Raw genomic sequence first — 27,350 nt, 5'->3', positions numbered from 1 at the left:
GCCGCTTTTCAAAAAATGGGTATACTACCATCGGTATTCATATATAGTCAATTATTTGAAATTCATAAAAATAAATCAATCTATTCGCAGCATCAGGATATTCATCATCATGCTACAAGAAATGCAGGTCTGTTCATACAGCCTCGATACAAACTCACAAGGTCTATTAAAAATTCATTGAATATCAATCTCTACAATCATCTTCCTAATTCGTTCGAAGTGCTCAAACAAAGCTCCTTCAAAAACAAAGTCAGAACTATTCTCCTGGAAAACTTTTTTTATAGTACTCAGGATTATTTGAGTACTTCAATTATGCCGATTTAGATTTTGATTTTATTTCATCTGATATGTGAAGCTCATGTTTATACATAATATTTGTTTCTTGACACTTTCAAAAATTTTAGACTGATTATTGTAATGTTCAAAATTATCTTTCATTTTATTCACTATATATTTTTAACTTGTGACTAGTTTTTTTGCTTTTTCTATGTATATTTTAACTGACTTGCAACAAACATTCAAGTGTAAAGTTGTCAAATAAATAAATATATATGTATATATATATATATATATATATATATATATATATATATATATATATATATATAGAGAGAGAGAGAGAGAGAGGTAGTCTTTGGTGACTAGTTACGAACAATTCCTTGGAGTTATTTGGGATAGCACTAATACCGTACTTATTGACTGGTACAGAAAACCAATAAGTTCAGGTAGATACATGAACTATTGGTCACTACATAAACAATCAACAAAAGTCAACTTGGTCAAACAGATGAAACAACGTGTTATCAGAATTTCGGACTCATCCTTTCATTTAAAAAATTTCAAAATCCTTTTAAACCTCTTTGTACAAAATTCATACATTATTAAACAAGATATTGTTTAACACGTCCCCAAATGAAATAGATCATAACGTTCGTCCTTCAATCTCTTCAAGTCAGGACAATGATATCAATAATAATAATAATGAAATTCAGATAAATAATTATCTTTTTACTTCCTTACCATATACCAGTGAAATTATACCCAAACTGACACGAATTTTCAAAAATATTGATAATATAAAAATTGCACACAAACCTATATCAACAATTAATTCCCTTTTTTCAAACTTAAAAGATAAAATCCCAAAAAAATTTCAATCTCAAGTGGTTTATAGTATCCCTTGTATAAGTTGCAGTGCTGAATACATTGGTCAGACTGCCAGATTATTAAAAGACAGAATATCTGCACACAAAAGTGACTGTAGACTTCATCCAGAAAGGTGTGCCCTTAGTGAACATGTTTATAATAATGGACATGTAATGGACTTTAACTCAGTAAAAATTTTGACCAAAGAGAGGAATGTTTCTAAAAGATTATTCCTTGAAATGACTTACATTTCGCAATCACAAAATTATCTGAATAAAAAAACAGACTTACAACATTTAAGTGAAATATATTCCTATTTAATTATACAACAAAACTCTTTCTTCTGTAGGCAACTGTAACTCTTTGATTAATTGCACCAGCGGTAAATGCCAAGTCTACTTCTTCTTCAAAATTTAATAAATTGACAAGTGATGTGTTTCTAACCTAAGATCACCACGTTCATTCTCAAATTTAAAAAAACATTTTATGAAAATTCCTCATTTAACGTATATATTTTGTAGCTTTCACTTACTTCATATGTCTTGTAATTTTACAGTTGTTATGTGTTTTTATCATGATCACAACTTTCATATTTTAATTTTAACTCAACTCAATTGCGACCAATCTCACTAACATTGTAAGTATCCGTCTGTTAACTTGAGTTCTGTATTAATTCAAAATCTATCATCTATATATATATATATATATATATATATATATATATATATATATATATATATCCCTGTGGACTGATGTTAGGAAGACCCTGCTGACTGTCAGAAATAGTGGTTTTCGAATAACTTCTGCAGGATGATGCCCTTGGATCAGCTCTCACTCGGAGATCCGATTGGGGCGCTTGAAACCGGAAACAGCAGCACAACAACGAAACATTAACCCGAAAGCAGCTTCATGCTGCCTAAGCCGTTGCGATGGTATCTTACCGGGCGATGCCGGGTGGGACCAGCATCTACCATCTAATTCTCCAATAAATTCAGTAGAATTCTTTCGTAGCTAAAATGCACCAAAATAAAAATATAATTGAAAATTTTATGAGAGTATCAATTTTCTTCGTTTTTTTTCAAGATGGCGGCAAGGATAAGTGGGTATTCACTGAACTACGTAAGAAGAGTAAGGATCTGTATCTGTAGAGTAGAGAGGGTGAGTGTAGGCCAAAAGACTTAGGCCACATCCAACCCATTGTACATCCTCTCGAAGAGTTGTCCTCCTAGGTCATCGTCCATTCTGTCCTTTCCAAGAAGGTGGACAAATCACTAGAAAACATCTCCTTTATATCGGCAGGTGTGGGCTAAGACTCGCCGAACACACACTCTCTCATCAACGATAACTCCGGACACTCGCAGGACATGCCTGACAGTTTTATCTTCCTGTTCACACATTCTGCATAGAGGTGTGTCCACTAGCCCCATATATGGAGGTGTTTTTTAGTTGACAGTGGCCAGTCAGAAATCCTACTGTTAAGCGTAGGTTTTTCCCTGGTCATCGCCAGATATTTCTTCGGCGCATCTACCGAGTTTGGCTAAATCTTGGTGGCACTCTAGTACTAGCCCTGAGGTAACACGTTGTCTGTTCAATGCAAATAGGGCTTGTTTGCTGTCAGTGCCGATTGTTATGTTTTGGCCAGAAATTCCTTTCCTGGTTATTTCTTTTGTGGCAATTGAGATACCAGCCAATTCTGTTTGAACCACGCTGGTATTTTTCCCATTCCCCACTTAATCCTTAGGCTTAGTGATCTGAAGTAACATCCTGAGCCTTCTTTGGTTTTTAAGCCGTCTGTATACAGTGCCTTCATTTCAAAACTTCCCACTCCTAGTACTTCGTTTAGCAGGGAGAATTTGCCGTAGGCAAAAAATACGTCAATTTAGATATCGAGGGGGAAGTTTAAAACCAGTGCCAGTGGTATTTTAGGTTCAACTCCCTCACCCCTAGCTACCCCCACTCAATAATTTTAAATGGCACCCCCTATTTTATAACACATCATTTTGAAGATTTCAAAAATCCCCACTCAACCCCGTTTAGAAAACCAAAATTGGTTGATCCGTTCTCGTAAAATAGGGCAAAAAGAAAATGAATTATAACAAAATGCAAAAATTTATGGAACCGCTACCACTGACTCAATAACAGTATGTTCATGTCTCTATTTTAGCTGAAAGTGAGATAAGGGCACACAGTTGCTTCTTGGCGTTAGTTACAATTAAATGGTGAAAACATTTATCAGAATTAGTTATTCCTGATTTTAAACTGTTTGTCAAGTGGTGTCAGTTGCACTGACAGTAAATACAAATTTTAATGGTGTACACTTTACAAGAAAGAACTGAAATTATTTTTATTTATGGTGCTGAAGATAGATGTACTCGTAGGACAGCCCGGGTTTTTAATGAAAGGCATGCAGGCCATGCCATGCAGATTGAGATTTTAGGCCAATTCGCCGTTGAGCCTACTACTTCAATTTCGAAAGTCGCTAAGTTAGTAAACATTTCAGTTGGTTCTATACACAAAGTTTTAAAACTAAACAAGATCTTTCCTTACAAAATGAGTATTCTTCAGCAACTCAGTGAGGATGACTATGATAGGAGAATTGAATTTTGTGAAATAATGACTGCGAGAATTCAAAATGACCCGAATTTAATAAACAATATTTGCTTCAGTGATGAATCAACTTTTTTTCTTCATGGCTTCGTAAATAAGCATAACTGTAGATACTGGGATAATGAAAATCCACACTTGGTCCGAGAGGATCATACGCAATATCCACAAAAAATAAACGTCTGGGCTGGAATTCTGAGAAACGAAATAATTGGTCCTATTTTTATTGAAGAAAATTCAACTGGTCAATTGTATTTACACTTATTGGAAAATGTAATCGATCCACTCATAACACAGTCCTTAGAACGCCAAGTTGATGAAGAAGACAACCCGCTCTTGAATGAACAAAATTTACATTTTCAACAGGACGGCGCACCGCCACACTACGCATTGCATGTCCGACAGTGGCTCGATCAACGGTATCCTGACAAATGGATTGGCAGAAGAGGCGCTCTTGAATGGCCGGCGAGATCTCCGGATTTAATGCCATTGAATTTCTTTCTCTGGGGTTATTTGAAAACAATGGTATACAAAACTCCCCCGCAGTACATTCGGGATCTAAGACACATGCAGACAAATTAATAACGAAACATTTACAAAAGAGAATAGATTGTACTTTTGCTTAGTTATCAATAGTGAACATTTTGAACACCTAATAAATTAAGGTACATTTATTTAATTGCAATAGCTATTATTTTATTTTTCATTATAATCAATTTTCTTTTTGCCCTATTTTACGAGAACGGTTCAACCAATTTCAGTTTTCTAAACGGGGTTGAGTGAGGATTTTTGAGATCTTCAAAATGATGTGTTACAAGATAGGGGGTGCCATTTGAAATTATTAAGTGGGGGTAGTTAAACCTCAAATACCACTGGCACTGGTTTTAAACTTCCCCCTCGATATCTAAATTGACGTGTTTTTTGCCTACGGCAAATTCTCCTTGCTAAACGAAGTACGTTGGGTGGGAAGTTTTGAAATGAAGGCACTGTATATGTGTATTGCATTTGTAGCATCTGACTCTGTGTTTGTTTTGTTTGTATCTTGTAGGGTTTATTAAACAGGAACCTACGTTCAATTGCATTACTGGCTGCCTGCTGCAGAGGTTGCGCAGTAAGCGCTTCTCTCCATAGGCTTAGCCTCAGTTAACCTATTCCTACTTCGAGGTTTACACCAGCCGGGCGCAATCCTAACATGGCCATTAACGCAACCTCCTTAAGGTACAGGTCCAGAGGTGTGAGACCAGTAGTTAATGTTAATTCCATTGCCGCGGTTGTTGTTGTTCTCATGGCTCTTGTGATGTTCAAACAAGCCAATCGCTGTATTTGATATAATTTTTGGATGGCCGTTGCTTGTAGAACTTTCGGTCCCCATGCAATGGCTCCGTACGTTAACATAGGTCTTGTAGTGTAGATCCAGGTGACCACATGGGGTGAAACACCTCATGTGCGTCCCACTGTAAGTAAGGATTTGTCTATCGATATTCTTGGACGTACAGTACACGTTTCTTGATAGATTGGCCCAATCCTCTGGCAGTTCATTTATCAGATTTTCGATATCCTGCATCGTCATATCTTAATTCGTCACTTGATTGCCAGCCAGTGCTAATAGCCAACAAACAGAGCAATTTCTCCGAAACAATACCCGACCCATTACCGTTCCGCTCTTCTCTCAATTAAACAATAATTGATTACTGGTGTAATTTTGATAGATTAATGAAGAGACTTCAGTGTTAATTCGGTGTATTAATGATTCTAGCGTCACAGACGTGTAACGCATGAATCGGAGATGAATCATATTGTTAGCGTGGACAATCATAATTATTCATCATCGAGATGCTGAGATTGCAATGATTGTTGTTGATGAGGAATTCAAAGTGACAATGCATTTCGAGGAGGTATCGTGCAGGATAAAATAATAATAATAATAATAATAATGGTGTTCTGCTCCGGGTGAGACGAATATCGTCTGCGTATAACGAGGAGGAAAAACTCCTGAAACATCCAGATTTTCTCTCCGAACTCCGCAGTTATATATTCGACATACATTTTCTGATAATACGATTCACATGTTTTCCACAAACTCCAATTGAGAGTCCAATTCGAAACATGTGTCAGGTTCAGAATCATATCATTTAATTTTATATACACCAGATCCTAGTACCATTGTTTAGTATGATGTCGACTGAAAAACAATACCTGGGATTCGCCAGGGTTGATTTTGGGGGGATATTTTCTTGAATTTTCTAGTTGCTGAGAGGTCGTTATTAATTTCAATGGCCTGTAAAGGAAAATAAACTTGAGTGTAATCGATGTACAAATAATTGTTTCAGTTTTCTAGATAATCTTTGAAATGGAACGTATATATTAAGGACAATAATGGGTCCGATATGGACCCTTGGGGTATTCCACTACACTTTCTGAATGCAATGTTCAGCCTAGATGTAGTTTTGGGACCTCTATTATTCATTCTATACATACTCGTAAATGATCACACTGGCAAATATAGAATAAAGAAAATACTTTTGTCTAGTTTCTACTGTGTTTATTTATTCGTTACGACCGGTTTCGGCTTATAAGGCCATTTTCAAGTAACTACCAACTAACTTAGATAGTGTGGAAGGTTTCTGCTCTAGGTACCTGACCTAACACGTTACCAATATTACAATATGTCACGATTACCAACTATTGGATGGATCCTAAAATTCCTAAATTCAAAAGGGGCGAGCTGCATAGATCTTGTTGGTCGTTGAGCGTTATGAACTTGGGGTCCTTGTACAATTTATTTATTTCCAATGCTTCCAATAAATTCATCTCCCTTCCTTTGTTACATGTATGAAGAATTTTCATGTTTCCTTTATTTATTGTATGGTTTGTTTCTTTTAGATGTCCATATATGGCTGATTTTTTATCTGATAATACATGTTCTCGGTATCTTATGTCGAAGTTTCTGTCTGTCTGACCTGTATAAGCTGCTGGGCAGTCCCCACATTCTAGTCTGTATATGCCCGATTTTTTCCATTAATCCCTTTTGGGTTTTGCGTTGAATAACATGTTTCCTAAATTATTCTTATTAGGAAATGATGTGCTTATGTTGAGTTTTGAAAAATCGTTCTTTATATTTTCTGAGAGCTTCCCTGAATAACTTATGCTAGCATATGTTTTACCTTCTTTATGCTCTTCCTGATTTAGGTATAGTTCCTTCATGATCAATTTATTGTTCTTATTGGGGATCAGTTTTTCAATTAAGTTGGCGGGAATATGGTTGTTATATGCTATCTGCTTTATGATCTTAATTTCTTCTTGAAAAAGCCTCCTCTGATGACGGTATCATAAATGCTCTATATATCATAGATCTGAAGGCCGATAATTTGTGTGATAATGGACTGAAAGAATCCATCGGTATTGTATAGTCCGTGAAGGTGTTTTTTCTATAGATGTTGAACTGAAATTTATCATTGCGTTATGTAATAGTGAGATCCAGGAAGTTAATGCTGTTGTTTTGTTCTATTTCGACCGTGAATTTTACCTTATCGTGTAGAGTATTAAGGAAGTTCACGAACTGGTTTATCTGTCTCTTTGAGCCGTCAAAACCCACGAGGATATGTTCCACATAAATAAACTCAGTAGAAACTAGACAAAAGTATTTTCTTTATTCTATATTCAACATGAATTTCTACAAAATAAGTCATCAATCGAACAAGTTACACTGGCAAATACCAAAATTCTCTTTATTGAAAATAGATAAAATGAATTTGTTTAAAAATTCAATATTTAGGTGTATTTTCAGATAGCTCACTAAATTTCAATGAACATGTAACATACATTCCAGGAAAAATTGCTAGAAAAATTGAACTATTATCAAGAATAAGGAAAGACTTAACAAATGAAACAAAATTCACGATACTTGGATCTATCATAGAGCTTCATTTTCAGTATTGTTCAGCAATTTCATTTTCAGTTGATGAGAATCAGATGGAAATTCTACAGAGATTAGAGAATAGAGCTATGAGAGTTGTTTTAAATAAGGATATTTATATGAAAGTAACGTGGATGCATGATGGCCTAGAAATGTTGGGTGTAAGACGGAGAATATATCTAAACACGTTCATATTTTTATATGAACTCATGAATGATATGCTTCCTGAATATCTCAAGAAATTCAACTAATATCCAAATAAAGAGAAATAACACAATCTTTGGACAAAATAAATTATTCTATAGAGGTTTGCAAAATTATAGTTACCATTAGAAATAAAAATGTATATCAAGTTGACGAGACACTTCTCGAAATTTGCAAAACGAATGATTTCATAATTTGCCGCTATTTATTCGCTAATTAGTTGCGGAAGAAAATATTTTTTTGCCCCTTTTTTCGAAAAAATACATGTTGTCTCGCTAACCTGATATCAAGTTAGCGATACGACTTTTTTATTAATAAGTTTTCCTGAACTTTGAGTAGACCATTGGTTTAGTATATTTATTCGCTAATTAGCTGCGGAGAAAAATATTTTTTCGCCCCTTTCATTTAAAAAATACATGGTGTCTCGCTAACTACTTGATATCAAGTTAGCGATACGACTTTTTTCATTAAGTTTTTCAAAACTTTGAATAGACCATTGGTTTAGTATATTTATTCGCTAATCAGTTGCGGAGAAAAATATTTTTCCATCCCTTTTATTCAAAAAATACATGGTGTCTCGCTAACTTGATATCAAGTTAGCGATACCACTTCTTTATTATAAAGTTTTCCAGAACTTTGACAAGAACATCGGTTTGGTATATTTATTCGCTAATTAGATGCGGAAGGAAAAATTTGACTTACTCTTTGTTTGAAAAACTACATGGTGTCTCGCTGACTTAACATCGATACGTCTTTTTTTATTAATCAATGTGAAAACAGCCACGAGTTTCAGTCATGGATTTGTCGAACCGACGCGACGCGAGAGATCTTCCATGAATTAACTCAATTACCTTAAATTTTCCGATGACATTGACATTTTTCATCAGATGTCGGACTTTATATGTCAGACCTTTCGTAGGGCAGAAAATCAATCTTCACCCATGTTTTTACTAATCCATAATTCTCTCAAAACATTCGTATATTAACATATATTATAAAACATATTATAAACAAGTTACACATGTCAAATTTATTTCGTTAGGCATTAAATCATCCCTGTTTTCATTCATTTTCAACAAAAATTGATAACTTTTTCCAAACATTCGTGGATAAAATAAAAAAATATATTCACAAATGTTTTTTGGAAATGACTGAAAACAGGGATGGAGGTTGAGTTTTTGCCGGACAAAGTAATTTGACTTACGGAATTTGTTTAGTAAGTAATATAATATATGTTAATGAGAAAAAAGTCACATACACGAAAGTTTTGAGAGAGTTACGAAATAATAAAAACAAGAGTGTGAATTCATTTTCTGCCCTACAAAAAGTCTGACATATGAGCTTTGATCAACTACATAGTTCACATAGAATTCTCCAGATAAAGTTTTCATCCACGAACATTTTATTGAAATTGAATCGTGGCTGTTTTCTCACTGATTTTTTATTATTGAGTTTTTCAGATCTTTGACTACACCATTAGCATGTTCTAGTTATTAGCGAATTACTTGCGACGGAAAATATTATAATTTCTCATCTTTTAAACAATATATGATGTGTTGCTAATTTGTCACCCCTCTTAAGCTAGTAGAACCACTTTGGAATTCTACATTTATTTTCAGGCCATAATTTAAGGCTAATTTCAGTCAAATTTTGTATTCTTTTGCCGAATTTTTTGCTCTTCGTTTAAAGTAGATAACTTAGCTCAACGTTGAGCTAGCAAAACCCACCCTTATAAAAAACATTTTGTCAAATCGGATTCCATCATTATTTCAGGCTCATTTTAGGCACATCTTTTCCCTTATCGCCGATTATCCAGGTGTTCTATTTTTTGAAAAAATGTTGGGTTCTGCTGGCTTAACCGTTAAACCGTCAAGTTAGCGAAACTATGAATGTTTTTAAAACAAAAGGTAAGTCAAATATTTTTCTTCGCAACTAATTAGCGAATAAATATATCAAACCAATGTTATAGTCAAAGTTTTGGAAAACTTAATAACTTCTAACTTCTTGACGTCAAGTTAGCGAGACACCATGTATTCGAAAAAATATTATTCTCCGCAACTAATTAGCGACTAAATATAACAATCCAATGGTCGAGTCAAAGTTCTGGAAAACTTTATAATAAAAAAGTGGTATCGCTAACTTGATATTAAGTTAGCGAGGCAACATGTATTTTTTTTAAAGGGGCGAAAAAATATTTTCTTCCGCAACTAATTAGCGAATAAATGGCGGCAAATTGTGAAATCATTCGTTTTGCAAATTTCGAAGTGTCTCGTCAACTTGATATACATGAAATAAAATACTGTGAACATTTTGAAACACATAGAAAAATGTGTTCAATTTTTGTACAAAACAACATTGATTTCTGAGTAATAACTTTATAACTTAATTAAATAATTTATTCTTTTTTTTTTCTATCATGCAGAGTTTACTTGAAAATAAAATAATTTTATAATTCACGATATCAACCAATTAGATTGTCTTATTTGATATTTGTATTTAGTAGCTTTATAGCAGAATAAACTCTTTATTATTATTATATGGACCTTCATGACCACGATCTTCCATGCCGAAAATATTGATAATTCTGGGTATCATAATGTTGAATTCAATCTGTGGTCAAATCAGAGGTCATTGAAAAGAGGTACGCCCTTCCAATCGGGCTTTTTCCTACCCATCTGCTACTAGAAAAAAAAACAACAATAACCAATCTACAAATCATCTTCCGCCTAAACTCGACCATCTGTTAATCAAAGCAGAATCACAAGTGTTTTCTAACCCACAAACCCCTCGCCTACTCTCAATTAGATTCATTTGTGATCGACCCACCCCTTGGGCCTTTCCGAACGAATTACGCCGATCGCTGATCCAGATCGACAACTGTTCCAGTTCTAAATTCAAATCAAGGCGTGCCGTAACAATTCATTGACGACAATCATCGCCCCTTAATATCAACACGGTTGGACGGTCGCACTAGATGAATGCATGAGCCTCGTGTGCTCAGCAAATCATTTATATACTGACGAATAAACATACGGTTCGAAATGCGGAAGATTTACATAATGTATCGCTTTCATCTGCCCACATGCTCGTTTCGACGTGTGGTCTGATAATGTTTGTTTGATTTATGGCGACAGGTAGTCTGTCTTGTTTTTGGTTTTGTTGGAGACAAGCGGTGTCGATTTGCCGAAATTGAACCTCAGGGGATACTTTATTCAAAATTCAAGGCCATCCGTTTGTTTTTCAAAACAAGTACATTCATTGTAGATGTTTGCTGTGAGAAATAATTTTACTATAACAAATTTCAAGCATAACTTCAATCATTTTCTGTTTCTGTTGCTCAGTTTCTTTGATCTTCCTCTTGAAGATGATCATTTGGTGATCGAAACACGTGTCGAGGTGTTAAAATAACGGTTTGGTGCAACTCAAGTTTAATGCTGATACACCAGGAATATTAGGCGTTTAACCTCGGAATGAGAGATAGGCAGCTATAAATTTGTATAAACATTCATTTTGACTTCCTAAAACTTGTCTCAAAACCTACTTATCGTAGGCTTGATAAACGTTGATGTCATCAATGTCAAGGGATTCCTTGACAACAAGAAGATTGCGATTGCTGTATCTATGCCATGCTGGTAAACAGAACTGCAACTACGACTTTCCAAGGCGAGGTCATTAGGTTCAGGGTCACCAGAGACTGCCTTCAAGGTGGGGTACTATTTCCTCTTCTGTGGTCGCTCCTTATTGAAGAAAAGTAGATCTGCAAGCTTATGCAGATGACCTTGTCATCTTGGCAAGGTCTACGTCGGGAAGGATAGCTTGTAATATCCTCCAAAGCACGAAGGACGTTGTTCACAGTTGGTTCCTGAGAGAGCAGATGTCAACCCCAGCAAAACTGTGATAATCCCGTTCACCAGGAGAAAAAAACTGGACGATCTAACAATTTTGGCATTGTCTTTGATATCAAAAAAGTTTTACACAAAGACAGACAAATCCATTGGATTTATGTGATGATTGTCCGACCAATGATCACTTATGGTGCAATTGCCTGGTGGCCAAAGCCTTCACAGAAAACGACCCAGGCGAAGCTCTCTGGCTCACAGAGACATGTTTGTCTGGCCATCTGTGGTGCCATCAGTACCACACTGTTAGTGATCAGGGAGATCATTCTAGATCTACCTCATCTCCACATTTTTCTGGAGAGAAAGGCTAGATGGACTGCATATTGATTTGTGCACATTGCCAATCGAACAAATCAATTTAATACAGAGTGCAACAGATTGTTGGTTGACACTGGAAGTCACAACATTCTGGAAATGACCTCTGACTTTATGCCTCCAACTGTTTACTGCGAACTGCCTCATAAAGTACTGTTCCCGAGTAGAGAGGACTGGATCCTCCGGGAGAAGGAAATATTAAGAGCAGATAGTTGTTGGTCCACAGATGAATCAAACACACCTTCCGGTGCTGGTGCAGGTGCAGATATATCAACCTGCCTAGGAACCTATGCGACTGTATTTCAAGTGGAAATCTATTGATTCGAAGAATCCAACCTCATACACAAGTCAATAAAAATATTCTCGGACAGACAAGCGGCGTTGGAAGCTCTTGGATCCTACCGAGCCAAGTCTAAATTGGTAGCAAATTGCCAAAAACGACTCTCCTCGATAAGAAGACTTAACAGATTGTCTCTGGTCTGGAATCCTGGCCATACTGGCCTGGAAGGCAATGAGGCTGATGACTCCCTCGCAAAGGAGGGTGCTGTAAGCAGCTTCATTGGACCAGAACCTGTCATTGGCATCACTTTAGGCTTTGCAAAACAAAGATTGAACACCTGGATGGTTAGAAGATTTTTGGACTTCTGGCAAAATCTTCCAGGATTGGCTCACTGCAAGGCGTTTACTCACTCTTCGAAGCTTGATACCAAACAGTTGTTGGACTACAGTAGGGATAAACTACGATGTCTAACAGGCCTTCTTACAAGTCACTGTCATTTGAATCATCAAAGACTCTGACTGTCGGAAGACAGTGTGTGTCGCCTCTGTTTGGAAAATGTTAAAACAGCAGAGCACATACTTTGTGCTTGTCCCGCTGGGGACCGAATGAGGTTTTTAGAGTTCGGCAGAGCCGTACTCTTACCAGCTGACCTGAAAAAACCACTCACCATACTAATTAATCGGCTTCGTTACGAAGCTGGGTTTATTTGGTCGAGTGTAATTAGGTGTGAGCCATGATAAACCACCGCGGGTTGCGGTGGAGGGTCGAATAGTCCCACTCATTTTGGACCCAACCTAACGTTTAGTCAATAGAAAACAACATAATGATCTACATGTACCTTTTCAAAAAAATGTCTTTTTCAATCATCCATCTGTGATTGGCCGAAAGATTTCTAATAACTTAACCATTGACTTGGAAATCTATTCCTGAACTGAAATTATTCGAATTAGTATTGAAAGAATTTTTATTGAATCAAGTTTTTCACTCTGTAGATGAATATTTTTTGCACTGATTTCAGACTCTACAGATATATGTAAGTTCCTCTTTTGTGATATGAATGTTGTAGACGAAAATTCAGGCTAGGTATTAGTTTTACTTTTAGGACATTGACAAACAATATACGAATTGTTTCATCATAAAGGAAGTAAAGTTTTACTTACTTACTTATTGAAATTATTTCAATGAACTTTGAGCACCCGCAACATTTCGTTTTTTTAGCCTCCGTCGCTCGTTTCGGACCGTAGTCCGATAATCTGTGATTTGTGTCGACAGGTGGTGTGCCGGCCGGGCAGTTCGGATTACCGAACTTTTCTGTCAGAAGAGTTTCGGGATCAAGTGTTTATTCTGTCTATATTTTATAGGAAATCCTAATCGTTATTTTCAATCAAAGCGTTGGCAGTTATCTCACTGATGGCGAACTGCAATCTATTGAAACAATGCGCACTTTTGTTTTTGCAAAAGTTTGTTTGTTTCGTCAGTATTTCGACAATTGATAGTGAATGCAGAATTGATTCTCAGCTTTTCTGCACAATCGTTTGTTTCGCGATAAATTATTTGGTCTCTGTCAGTTAACTGTTTGAATTAATTAAAAAAAAATGTTTCAACAACTGTTATTGTGACTTTTTCACAAAACTTCAACAAAGATATTTCATACTTGTCTATCAGAAATCAAATCAATCAGTTTGACTTCATTCTGAGAGAGCACATGATAACCTTTTCATTTAGAATGTTCATATGAACTGTCGTCGTGTCCGGTGACAGAGTTGAGATGATATGAAAGAAATGAGTGCTCGGTCTTGAGAAATGATCGAAAAATATGGTGACGACGAGATAGAGACAAGTGTCTCTGCGCCGAAACTTCGAAGTACACCAAGAATTTGTAAGTAAGTGATTTTTTTTTACATTTATTCCTCATATATTTTGTTGTGTGGCTGAGGATGAAATTTGAGGGACTATGGTGCATTTGACAGAAAGAAAACAAAAAAAAATTGTGGTTACTGGAAGTGTGAGGAAACAAATAAATGTTATGGGTGAGCAAATATTACCACATAAAAATTTACACAGTGAAAACATCTTTTTTTTCAATTTAGGATAAACCAGTTACAATAATTATACAAATTAAGATTGTTCTTTACGAGAAATTGCCCACAAAATGGGGTTTCTGTTGAATCCACCAGAACTATTTCGAAAAAGGACAAATATAAACGGTATAGGACACGCAAAGTTCATCACCTCAATGAAAGGGATTACGGAAGGAGACTAAAATTTGCGAATTGGTTAAGATGTAGAAATAGGGAAGTTGGAAATACTTGTGAAAAAATAATATGGACGGACGAATCAAAATTCACCAACAATGGTTGGTTGTACAGAAATATCCATTATAGGTGTAATAATACAAATATTACAAATGAACATTTACAGAGGGAATCCAATTTCCAAGAGATGTTCTGAATTAATGTTTGGTTGGGAATTGTGGGAACAAACATCCTTGGCCCTTTCTTTTACGATGATCATTTGAATAGTGAAATGTATTTTCATTTTCGACGCTCCTCCCTATAATGCAGCAATAGAAAGTGACATTTAGATGCAATATTCCCAAGTGAATGGACTGGAAAAAATGTACCAATCAACTGGCCAGCTTGATCCCCAGATCTTACTCCTTTAGATTTTGTTGTCTGGAGATACACAAAGGATAAAGTTTTTTCAACACCAAGTACGGATATCGACCATCGCAAACAAAAAGTAAGAGATGGGTATATTAGTATTTCACTTATTATGCTAAAAACTTATGTGCATTCAACAAAGAGGTCGTCAATTCGAGCATTTAATATAGACTGCCATGTAGCTTTGATCCTCTGTATAAGTTTCATTTTTCCCAAAAGTTCATGATAAAATAAATTGTTTTTCTATTTGATTGTTGTCACTGATGATGTTGGTTATTTCAAATGAAACTCTATACAAATATCAAATCTGCAATACCCTTGGATTGTTAATTTATCGCTTTATCAATATCTGTAATAAAAAAAACAGGTTCATATTTAAAAAATAAAGTTGATGGTGGCCATTTCGACACGAAACGTTTTATCGAATATTTATTATTGCATCGTCATAGTACACTTCGAATACAGTAGCATTTTCCTTAACATTTTTTTATATTCTCCGAAATAACAATGCCATTCGAAAAAAACGAAAAACAGCATTTTTGGTTTTTCCCGTATAACTCGAGGAGGGCGAGAGTCCCCGTAAATTTTCCTCGACCATTGTATTGTTCTTGATGACAGTTACCTTTTTTCCCATTTAATCGTCTTCGTATCTGTTACGGTTTAGAATATAGCAATGTGACCACATGATGAAAAAAACTGCCTGTATATTATTATTTTTTCCCAACCGGTTGGACTAGGTTGGATTCATACTATTTCTAAGACGATTTAGTATAATGTTCCAGTCGTTACTGTTTCATATATATTCCATCAATTTATCACATGTTATCACCGGTGATAACAAATCGCGTTCATATATTTTTTTAAGACTCCTTAGGTGATCGTTTGCGATCAAACCTCATCCGGTTCATTCTTCGTCTTCATTCCCCTGCCGGAAACCAATTTAAAGAAAATCGCATCTCGTTCGAGAAGACACAAAAGTCGTTAAGAACTCCCCTTCGCCGGCGATGAAGATACCACTTCACCGTTCAACAGCCGACGATCGAGTTTTCCTCGAAAGAAATTCCCGCGCAGTCGTTTTTCCGAACTGCGGAAAGTTTGCTGAAATAATTACCGGTGAGATGGCCGCACTTTGGAATGCAAATAGGTACACTGTTGAACTGGCCATATAGTAAGAGTCCAATAAAATGAGGATTCAAATCGCCATCCGCCCGGCAATCCTGCATTTTTCAATATAAGTTAATTTCAGCATATATTTGACTGATTTATAATTGAACAATTTTGAATTTCATTTGGGGGGCAGAAAATAATCAAACACTTTCCCAAAAATAACTTTTCTGAAACATAAAAAGATATAAAAAAATGGTTGGAATAAAAAATGTAGGAATTGAAATTCTCGCTTAAATCGTCAAGAACCACTTTTGACGTATCTGCATCAGAAACCGATGCAATAAACGATTGAAATTTATAGCTCAGCGATGCAGCATATTGAATTTACAAGAAATCGAAAAATTTTAATTCTTCAACTCATTTTTAAAATAATTTCTACACAAAGTCTAACGAATAATCTCAGAGATGTAATTATTTTTCTGTATTGATTGGTGTCGAATAACTCAGCAGATGGTTTTACATATTCACGCCATGTAAAATAAAAAGTCATTGACCAAAGAGTTCCAAGGGATAGGGTTTAAATTGTTTTGTATGCACTGACGAGTTGTAAAGTGAGAGGTGGTATTCTCAAGTTTCACCAGATGTTTTTATTCGAATATACTTTCTTCAGAATGAAAAGAGCTACAACTGTCAAGTTTTTTAATCTACAAACAGTTGCCTGCATGAGTCACGAGGTTTAGCTTTACACAAAGTATCGTATGGCTCTCTTCTGTAATAGAAATACAGACCTCAGCAAATTAAGGCTACACACACCCCAAAGAGGTATACCTTACCATAAGTGAGACTCTAGCAAAGCGTGATACGCTGTAACAACTCCCAGTTCACTAGCAATAACTCTCACTCAGCCGGTGGAAATTTTGCTTTTCATCTTCCTGATGTAATACAGTAATATAAGAAATGTAACTCTCTCTTTCTATCTTCACAAACTTATACCTCCCCCTCAACTTCCGTTCGCCTGGCCCGATCACACTTTTCCTAACGCCCCTTCCACACCTTCCACAATCTAAAAAAATCACCCGGGCCCAGTCCGACCCTGAATAGGCACGCATTTACGGTTGCAAAGTTATGTTCGTGTCAACCGATTTACATGTCAAAGTGTTCGCCGGCGACCAGCCAACTTGGATAAGGTCGATAATTATGGCAAGGTTTATCATATGAAGGATAATTCCTGATTCCTGTAACAACGAAAATTTCCATCGGCGAGATATGCAAATGCGCACTTGCATAGGAAGAAATATGCGCTCGTTAGACATTGCAGAGGATAATTGAAGTCATGAGACCTGTTAAGGATGGAATGTGGCTTTCTAAAATACCTCTTTCTATACAGATTGAGGAATCATTTACAAAGCAATGGGTGCTTATGAAGTTGAAAGACGTTCCCAGGCTCCTTGATTAGATACAACCCAACTACACGGTTTGTTGGAAATGTGTGGAATTTGAGAATTCAGTACAGAAGTTTTTGTGAAGAAATCCTTGTTTTCCAGAAGAGACTAACTATTTCGCCTCTAGGACAAAATACCACACTTTTTCTTAGGCAGGCACATTTTACAGTCTTTCAGACCTTTGAGACATGTGGAACACCCAACTCGTGGTAGATGTGACGTGTGTGTGATAGGAACTGCTATTTGTATGTGTATAAGGGAAAAGACGATGATTTCAGTGTTGGGTATATAAAAAACAAACATGCCAGTGACATGCCAGAAGGACACTGAACTGAATCTTCTTTTTTCCATCCCCCACTCACATCACCTACTCACTCATGCAAACATACATTCGTCTCACTCTTACACACGTCAGCTATTGATACCAGAACTGCTTTTTTGGTACGCTGCCCTCCTTGTTTTTTCTTCATCACTTGTCTTTTCATTTGATATATTACACGTGTCAATCCGACTTAGTGCTCTTTTGGCCTGCCGTCATGTTTGTTTTTTCTCTAATCAACATTGACGTTATCGCCTTCTCCGTCATACTCACAAATATTGTAGTTCGTCCCACTCTCGCACACGTCATACCTACCTCGGGTTAAGTTTTCCGCAACGTTCCGCTCGGAGATTTGAAAGAGTCCAAACAGCACCTCCACTAGAAAAAGTATGAGATTTTGTACTAGAATATAGCTCCTGTACTCAAGAAACTTCTTCGGACGATGGATTCAAAGAAAATTCTGTTCATATAAATTCTTTGAAGTTTGGTAAAAAAGTCAATTTTACACCGTTTTGGCGTTTCTGTGGAGCTTAAGTCAAAATTTCATGCTCTCTCGATTGATATAAACGGCTTTAGTCTAGACAGTTTCTGCGCCACACAATTTGCTCTGGTAATAGGGAATTAAGTCAGAAATGTAGAATGATGTTTGATATTATGGACTTCAGTCAACATGCGCCCATTGTACCAAACAAAGAATGAGAAGCAAGCCTCTGGTCTAACAGGCTTTTGTCGTATTGAGCCCGTCATATCAACCTAATGTACAAAAAATATCACCGTGCCTTTGTGGTATTCATACCGTGCTGTGGAGTGAACATGTTATAACAATCGAGAAAATCGTTTCAATTTTTGTGCTGTTCAATAAATTGAGTAACCGAGGTAAAAACAATTTAAAATAATAATTTAGTAAATCCCAGGTTATGTATACTGCAGTAAACACAACTGTAGACACTATAGGTATACGGGCTCAGTGTGGCAAGAGAGATGGCGTAACGCCAAACCAGTGGGAAGAGAATCGCACAGTCGCTTGCGTATGGCGACCCATCGCCACGGCAGCAATCGGTTTTACATGCGACTATAGATGTTTCACATCAATAGTATAAAATCTAAACAGCACTATAAAAAATAAGAAACAATTTCGTTCTAGCTTGATAGAGTTTTGATTAATTGGGTTCACAGAAGAACTTACTTTTTCATTTTCAAACAAATGCCAATTTTGATAATGGATAATAATTTAAAAACAGAAAAAATTATTGCCAAAGACGAATTTTATCATCAGACAGCAGACATATATGTATATAACATTTTAATGGTGACACTGTATAATTATTGGTTATTTACCGCCTCACTTCATCGAAACCTGCCTTCATTATAAACGTATGTCCACGAAAACAATATCGTCTCGGCGTGATGATCAAGAAAGTGATGTAACCAAGTTTTTTCACCCCACTTACCTTTTCAAAGGGCCATAAGTAGGGTGGCGCGATGTCCCTAAGCCGGATATTGTATACCGGCGCGGCGTAACAGATCTGCGTGGTTATTTTTAAACACAAGTGGATGGGTGTTCATATATGGTACGCATTTTTATCATTATGAATGAGGGTCTATTCTTCCAAGGCTAGTTGAGGGTGCAGGCGAGTCGGGTCTCAATTAATTGAAGGGGATAGATTGGAATTGAATGACTACGAAGTCGATTTTTTTCATTGTTATTTGAATTGCGAATACGATACGTGATACATTCACTATTAGACGGGAAGTTTTCCATAGATAGAAATTGAATAACTTGAGAACTACTTCTTTGAGATTTTACAACGTCTTTTCAACTTCAATTTCTTTTACTGTTGAAGTAAATACTGCATTAGACTCAATAATAATGAAACTAGCGCATTTTCCATCAGACAATTATAAACTTTGTGGGATTCGACGTAACATGATACTGTAACAAAAACATTCTAACAACTCACGTTTTATTTTTGTACTTTTCAACGGAGAATGTTTCATCCAGCAGATTGTTTATTGAACTGTATATAATTTCACATTTTTTTATATCATTAACCATTGAATTACCTAGTATAGGAGTTCTCGTAATACGAACAAGTATGTGAAAATCATATCTTGACACGTATTAATTTTGTGTTTTTACCTGATTACCTACGATAAAGTTGGTACTTGTTTGTGAACATACAACAAGTTTTACATACGAATAAGGGTGGTAGGGCTAAATCTGTCTTAAAATGGACTTCATTGGGAATACCTACCAGAGAGCCTATGATACGTTTTTGTACTGTATAAACACATCAGATTATAAACTTGACGATCTCAAAAACCGCATTCTATATCCCAGAAATAAGCCTAACTGAGCACATTTTTTATCTCGGTTTTTCATATTATTTATTGCCCTTAATACACGTATTTGCTGCATTGTTGCGAAATCATTCAAAATCCTCAATCTGGAGTCTTCCACATTTTCTATTTCTCTGCCAGCGTAAATCCTATTTTTCAATGTCCCCCATAGAAAATAGTCCAAAATAATAAGATCTGGTGATCTTGCAGGCCATTTTATTGATTCATTATTTGTCTCGAAATGGAAGGACTCCAATTCGAACATTTATTGCGCCATTAATTTTTTTGTGTATATAAATTACTTCATATCAATTTTCATTACAATTATAGTGTTCCTTTCGGATATTATTATTGCTATCATTTCTTTTTCTGCTCATAAAAACACATTTAATATATTTTTGTTGTAAATGTGTTTCAGATAATCATAAAATATTTTCTTAAATGTAGAAAACGATCAGAGCAATGGAAATATGAAAAAATATGAATTGATACCTGAAAATGAAAAACAAAACTCTCTAAAAACTCTACGGTAAATCGGGAGACGTGAAAGTTGCTAAGTCTCAACTTATTCAGGAATGACAAACCAAAATCGTAATCATTTCAGAACCTTAAACAATTCAAATTGAACGATAAATATTCTAATGTTTACGAGTTCATGTACCTCGTTGTTCCATTTTGGTGCACGTGCTGTCTTCGACGGCTGTGTGAATAATTCAATGTGTTCACTTAACTGTGAAGTATGAAATTGATGGTTGACCCCTGTAATTGTAGTTGATGACACCCATTTAATCAGCACGCTCTAGGAGCCTCAGAATTATCTTAAAAAATGACGGGATGTTGCAATGTCGAGTCTTAGGAATGAAAATGTCCTTCAAAATGTTTTATTCAAATCATTCGATTGTACTGAGTGTCCAAAATAAGGAGGAAAAATCGTCAACCGCTTGAGATACAAAATCGCTTGATTCAGACCTTTTTTTAGAATTGAAGAAAAAAGAAAATGTTCTGTTTCGTTTGTTACCACACTTAGAAGAAGTAGGTGGTTCATGACAGACTCTAATTGTTTAGATAGATTAAAAAAAATCTTTTAAATATAGGACATATTCATACTATGTAGTTATTATATAGATAAATAAAAAGGTTCTTCAAAAAAAAGTTGTTAGAAGAAGTATATTGGACACACAAGTAGAAGACTGAAAGATCGTATTACTTCTCACAAGAGTGATATTATGTGGCATAAACCAATCTACACCATTTCCAAACACATTATTCACATCGATCATAGGTTCTTCCTTGACAATGTGCAAATTTTAGACTCGAAAAATAATATTCAAAAAAGAACTATTTCAGGAATGCGACACATATTTTGATTTTGATACGATTAAAACCATGACAGACATTGAAAGTTTGATCCTGTTATATACATATCTCCTGCACAGCAAAGGTGTAAATACTGCTTTCAAAACCAACAACAACTTGGGCATGCACATTAAAAATGACAAAGATAAAAGTTCAGTTTCAGAAAAATCAGGAGTGTATAAATTATCGTGTGGGTCATGTCCGATGTTTTATATAGGTCAAACTGGAAGAGCGTTCAAAACCCGCATAAAGGAACACAAATATAGTTTTCAGAACGGGAAAATAAATTCCACATATGCCAGTCATCTAATCTCAGAAGGACATGAGTTCAACCATGAATACGAACCCCTCCATTTCCAGAAGAAAGGTTTGAAACTTAACCTGTTGGAGAATATGGAAATAAACAAATTCAAAAACTGTCAACATCTTATGAACGATCAAACTGAACTGAATAATTTGCCATTATTGAATCTGTTCATTCGCAGGTAAAAATAGTTAAGTATATTAACAGGTAGACTTTCGAAAAATGTATTGATACCTGACTTTTCCAGGTATAGTTTTCAGGTAGATTTATTACTTAGGTAGACGAATAGGTACTAGGTTATAGTATATAATATTGTCATTTAGAAGTAACTCTCAGTTATGCTTGAAGACGCAATTGTAAAGCGAAACACGTGTCGCGGTTTTTGTAAAACCCTTATAGTGAAAATCATAGAATAAACTCTATTGATTAGTTTTTTTATACATGAGTAGAACCAAAAGGCTTACTTATAAGGGGTGATTCTTTTTTCGGGTCTATATAAAAAAGTAGAATCGGTCATGGTATATCATAGCTTGAAAAGTGGCAATGAGGAAGTGTTATTTGTTTTTTGATATCTTCTAAAATAACGTCGAAGAAAAGTTTGGTTCTTTTCAAGCCTCATTTGAATAGGCTCTAAAATAAGTAACTTTACATGTCTCACTATTTTCGATTTTCCCAACCTGGTTCTCCTTATCTTGGACATACAGTATAGTATTATTATTTTAAAACGGTATACCCTATAATAGTTCGAAGGTTAAGCGCAAAATCGAACAATTCATAATTTCAGATGGTATATATCATAAAGATACCTGTTCTTTTTGAGATCAGAGATAATTCATTCAGACTATTTAAGTCTAACAAAACTATCGTCGTCGAGCAATTCTGTGCGTAATTTGACATTATTCGAAGAGAATGGAAAATTACTGAAGATTAAACTAACATAGTTTAATCTTCCTCTTGAAGATGATCACTTGGTGAACGAAACACGTGTCGAGGTGTTGAAATAGCGGTTTGATGTTGGGATAAAACTCCACTAATATTCATTTTTATAAAACCTGTGGTATATAAGAATACTCTGTGACGAGCGAAATAATCTACTGTTATCTATTATCTGGTTTCTAAACATAATAAACTCGGCAAATAAAAATTCAGTCAGGAAGAATTCACAGAAAAGAATAATTGCTGAAATTTCCATTTCAAAAATAGCTCAAGTATATATTTAATGTATAGATACATAATGTATGAATTTCGGTATAAAGGCATAACCTGCGTATTCAAGAATGCTTTCTCCTTTTACCTTACGCTTTGATTCCGGAACTGTTCAATTAGGAAGGATTTTCTTCTGGATTGTGAGGAATTTAGTAGAATTGTAATTCTGAAATGTCTTTGATGGGAGATCAAAGCTCCATTCGTGAAACAATGGAAAATTATCTCTCAAAAAAGTTTTTATTAAAATGAACGTAATACAAAAATAAACATTCAATGGAAAATGGGACATTTTTAGGAGGGGTCAGTCTTTTGATTTTCTGCTTCTCCACCTATGAAGAAAGATAGGAGAAAGAAAATATAATAATAAAAACTCCTCAAAAATATGTTTAGATCATGTATAGATGTTTCTTTCAGATTCAAACTGAAATAAAATTGAAAACTACGGAAATAACTTTCTCTCGTTCAGTTTGCACTTTCTGTATAAGGAGTACCAGGAAGTCAAAAACTGATTTTTTCAAAAAATCTAACCTTTCCAATCAAAGGCTGCCGTAAAATTAACTATTTGTACGACAAACCTCTTTCAGTGACTAAAGATTAAATTATCCAAAAAAAGTCCTGATTAGGATTTCAACATTTGTTTTCCTCTGAAACTTTCAGAAGTGCATCTGTGAAATTTTGTCTTGGAAATCAAATTTTATATTGATATAATCTTTCATATACTATGTTGGGTAGTATACGAATGTTGGGAGTAAAAACTGAATGGGTTTTGGATAGATTTTTTGTTCTAGTTCCTAATGAAAATAAACCTCTGTGAATGATATTGTGACAAATTAAAAAATTAACTGTTTTGAACAAATTTATTTCCACTAATGTTTCACTAATCACAAACTAATTTATTTACAACACTTAGCAACTAACGCTTAATTTATCTCCACTATTTGAATTCCTTGTTTAACCTCTCGATTCACTTTCTGAACTCTTGGGTCGGGAAGCCGGACTTATATAATGTGTAACGGTTCATTCTAGAAATCTGTAGTCGGTTCGTATTTTGAGTTTTACCGGCGGTTGCCGACTGCATTCCTTTTGCGGTGATGTCATGTGTTTGTTCGCTGGCCGGCATATCGGTCAGGGGCGGTTTCAGAGTCATTACAATATACACATTTGTGTGAAGAGTTCTCAATAATGTATTTATTTATTTTTCTTCAGAAGAAATATATACAAAACTATAACCAACATTAATATAATCAAAACAATGGAAGTAAATTACTCACTAAAACCAACGGGGGCACTCAAAAAAAATAATGAAATGTTTGAAGAACAAGAGAAATAACAGAAAACAAAAAGAATTCGTAGAGGGCGGGCTAGATAAAAGTGTTTCAAGAAAGTAAAGGACAGAGAAAAATAGAATGAATCTGGAGATCAAGAGCAGTGCAAGTTACTAAAGGGTATTTCATCAAGCTCTTTCCATCTTTACATTCAAATAAAATACAGTGTGTGTGAGATATCATCGAAATTTTTTATTCGTTTAAAAGACTTATTAATGAATGGATACCGATGAATGGGTCACATCGCTGAAGTGGATTTTTCGATGAAAATTAGGGCCAGTTGCCAACTGCTCCAAAGCCCATTCAGCGAAGATACGTCGTTTTCTGTGGTCGTTTCTCCTGAAGACTTTCAGAGACAGCGGTGATGTTTTTGGCAGATATTGCGTTTCGTCTACGTACGAGTATTGGTCGATTGATTACTAAACCAGTGGACTTGAATTCATCCACCACATTGCGAAACGATTATGACGACCCTAAAATGGACAAAGAGCGCGGTACGTTGCCCAGAACACCCATTATGATAAACCAATTTCATTATTTGCACATGTTGTTGAAAGCTATATCTGTCCATGGTGATTTGGCAAAACAGACTGAATAAATGACAACTAATTTGCTAGATGAAGCTTCAACAAGATGGCCGTTATCAATTGTCAAAGTTCGGAAGTTCCTGTTGGAAGACCCTATTGAGGATATCTAATGAAAACACTCTTCCTACATATACCATCAGATTTCTTTGTCTCGATGCACGTTTCGCTAACCAAGTTAGCATCATCAGGAGTTGAATAATAGGAGAAATAGTTCTCTACTTTGGTATGCAATAAGTGTTTTCATTAGATTCATTTCACGTCAGATGTTTCATACCTAAAACTCATTAAGGAACTGTGAAACTCATTTGGAATCACTGATAATTCTGTTTTTATCACAGTTCAACGGAGTTCTGGTTGAATGATTTTTGTTAATATGAATTCATGAATAATAAACTCATCCATGAAACAAGTGAGAGTTACGTAATGAATGATTCTCTTGAATTATGCACGCAATGTAAGTAAAGTCCGTTCTCAGTGAGGTCGCTTGTTCAGAAATTCGTATGCTCGAGAACTATTCCAATAATGCTGACTTTGCATACAATATTACCGACATATTCCATTAAATAACTATAAAAAATAATCTAAGCATCGAGCAGTTTCATAGCGGCGTGCACATTATTTTTAGTACCAAGTCAGCGCATTAATTAGCCGCTGAGATGATGATCTAACTTTGGATAACATGTTTTTGAAACAGAATAATTGTTTTGTCAATAATATCCGAAGATTTTGGTAGAATGAAAATTGGTAAAATGCTCCCTTTATAGCGCTATTTCAATCTAACACCCCTCCTTAAAGCCCTGAGCTGTGTTGCTGCACTGACAAATACCATAAATAAAGGTGAAGTGTATCATATTCCTTGTAATGAGTACCGCATCTGCACTATCATGCACTAAACCCAAGGAGATAATAGAAGAAGTGGATATTTTTATATAATATAGGGTTCAGAAATCTCAAACAGTGAAAAAAATTTCATTCACTTCCTTTTTTTGTCAAATGTAATACAATTGTACCTTCCTCCGCAATACTGGTTCCAAATAACGAACTGGTTCTAATTTTTTGTCTGCCATCTTCCAACCCCAGTCTTTTGGGTCTAGTTGATAAATAACCAAGGCACACTTGAACTTTGCTTAATATACCTTGAAAAATGTTGATGGGCAGCCGCTTTTAGTTGGAGGAAAACAAGCTAATTGCACCAGTTTTTTATTTCGAGTATAACGAAACATGCATATTGAAACTTATCTAAGCACGTGTTTTTTTCAGGAGCTCCATACATACAGAAAAGAAAGCAAATTCCGTTGGTGATAGCTTCTTCTGAAGTTGAATTACTCTTTTTAAAAAACTTCAGCACATTGAACTACTTGAATCTTGTTTTCCGAGGAGTAAAAGGAAGTCAAAATTTGACAATGACATATAATTAATGATGATCTTATGTCAATGTCAATTTTTCACTTTCTTTCACTCCTCGTACTCGTCATTCAGCACGTTGGAAATAATTTTATGAAAAGGTTTTAAACAAAATATCATAATGTTAAAACCAAAGGTGTAATGTTCGTGTCTACTCAGAGTAGTGTTTTACTAAGGTTTTGTACTTTGATTCTAGAGGATATTCTTGTATGTAATTGACGAGTAAGTAATTCAAAAAATAATTTAAAGTTCAACTTCAAACAAATTTCACAACAATTACTTACTTGCAGGTATCGCACTGATGATAGCGTGAAAGCAGAAAGCGCTTAACAATTTACAAATAAATTATTCACACGAGATACGACTCTATTTCTGATATATACACTTCATGTAGAAATCACAAGTAGAAATCACAAGTCATTCATCAGTTTCAACCGGTAAGTTGAGTACTACATCATGTGTTTGTTATTTTTATTTGATTTCAGTACTTCTCTCAGTTCTGCGTCTTAAAAAAGATGGTGTTTTGGAATAAAAATTTAATAAAATGAATTTGTAAAACTCATTAAAACACTTTATGTATAAACATCGTTACTCTATATTTCTCATTTCAGACTTATTAATGTATCTTCAACGACTGGTCTATCAGAAAGTTTCAAGAAAGACAGGAACAAATGTGGTAGAAGTCTTATATTAATGACTATTAGTACAAAACCTAATGTGAGAAATACAGTGGCTCTCTGTCTCTATCCACAAGGTACGTTGTACGAAATGTAGCAGACGTTAATTATACTTAATTACGTTTTCGTATGAAGCAGAAGCTTGAAAAGAATCGAACTCATTTTATGATTTTTTGTTGTGCAGTTTAGTTGTTCCCTCGAATTTCCATGTGACAGACATAGACAAATAATTACATATACGACTATGTTGTTGACG

At 35.2% G+C, this 27,350-nt stretch overlaps 1 protein-coding gene across 5 annotated transcripts in view; it reads left to right on the top strand.

Moving 5' to 3' along the window:
* Nucleotides 1-27,350, top strand: part of sdk (sidekick cell adhesion molecule) — a 556,813-nt gene that overhangs the window by 246,525 nt on the left and 282,938 nt on the right. Inside the window, exons 1-3 of one of the 5 annotated variants that reach the window (XM_074173764.1) lie at nucleotides 26,460-26,639; nucleotides 26,708-26,854; nucleotides 27,029-27,171. The exons of the other annotated variants lie outside the window; for them this stretch is intronic. Of the exons in view, the coding sequence (XP_074029865.1) occupies nucleotides 27,111-27,171 (61 nt within the window). The 5' untranslated portion in view covers nucleotides 26,460-26,639; nucleotides 26,708-26,854; nucleotides 27,029-27,110. Of the gene's footprint in view, nucleotides 1-26,459; nucleotides 26,640-26,707; nucleotides 26,855-27,028; nucleotides 27,172-27,350 lie in introns of those variants that run through there. 5 annotated transcript variants of the gene reach the window in all.

Source organism: Leptinotarsa decemlineata, unplaced genomic scaffold (genome assembly GCF_025532065.1).
Source record: "Leptinotarsa decemlineata unplaced genomic scaffold, Ldec_3_MD MMD2_P_RNA_scaffold_12, whole genome shotgun sequence".
NCBI lineage: Eukaryota > Metazoa > Arthropoda > Insecta > Coleoptera > Chrysomelidae > Leptinotarsa > Leptinotarsa decemlineata.
Note: the sequence above shows the minus strand (reverse complement) of the source record. Positions and strands in the feature narration are given on the sequence as shown.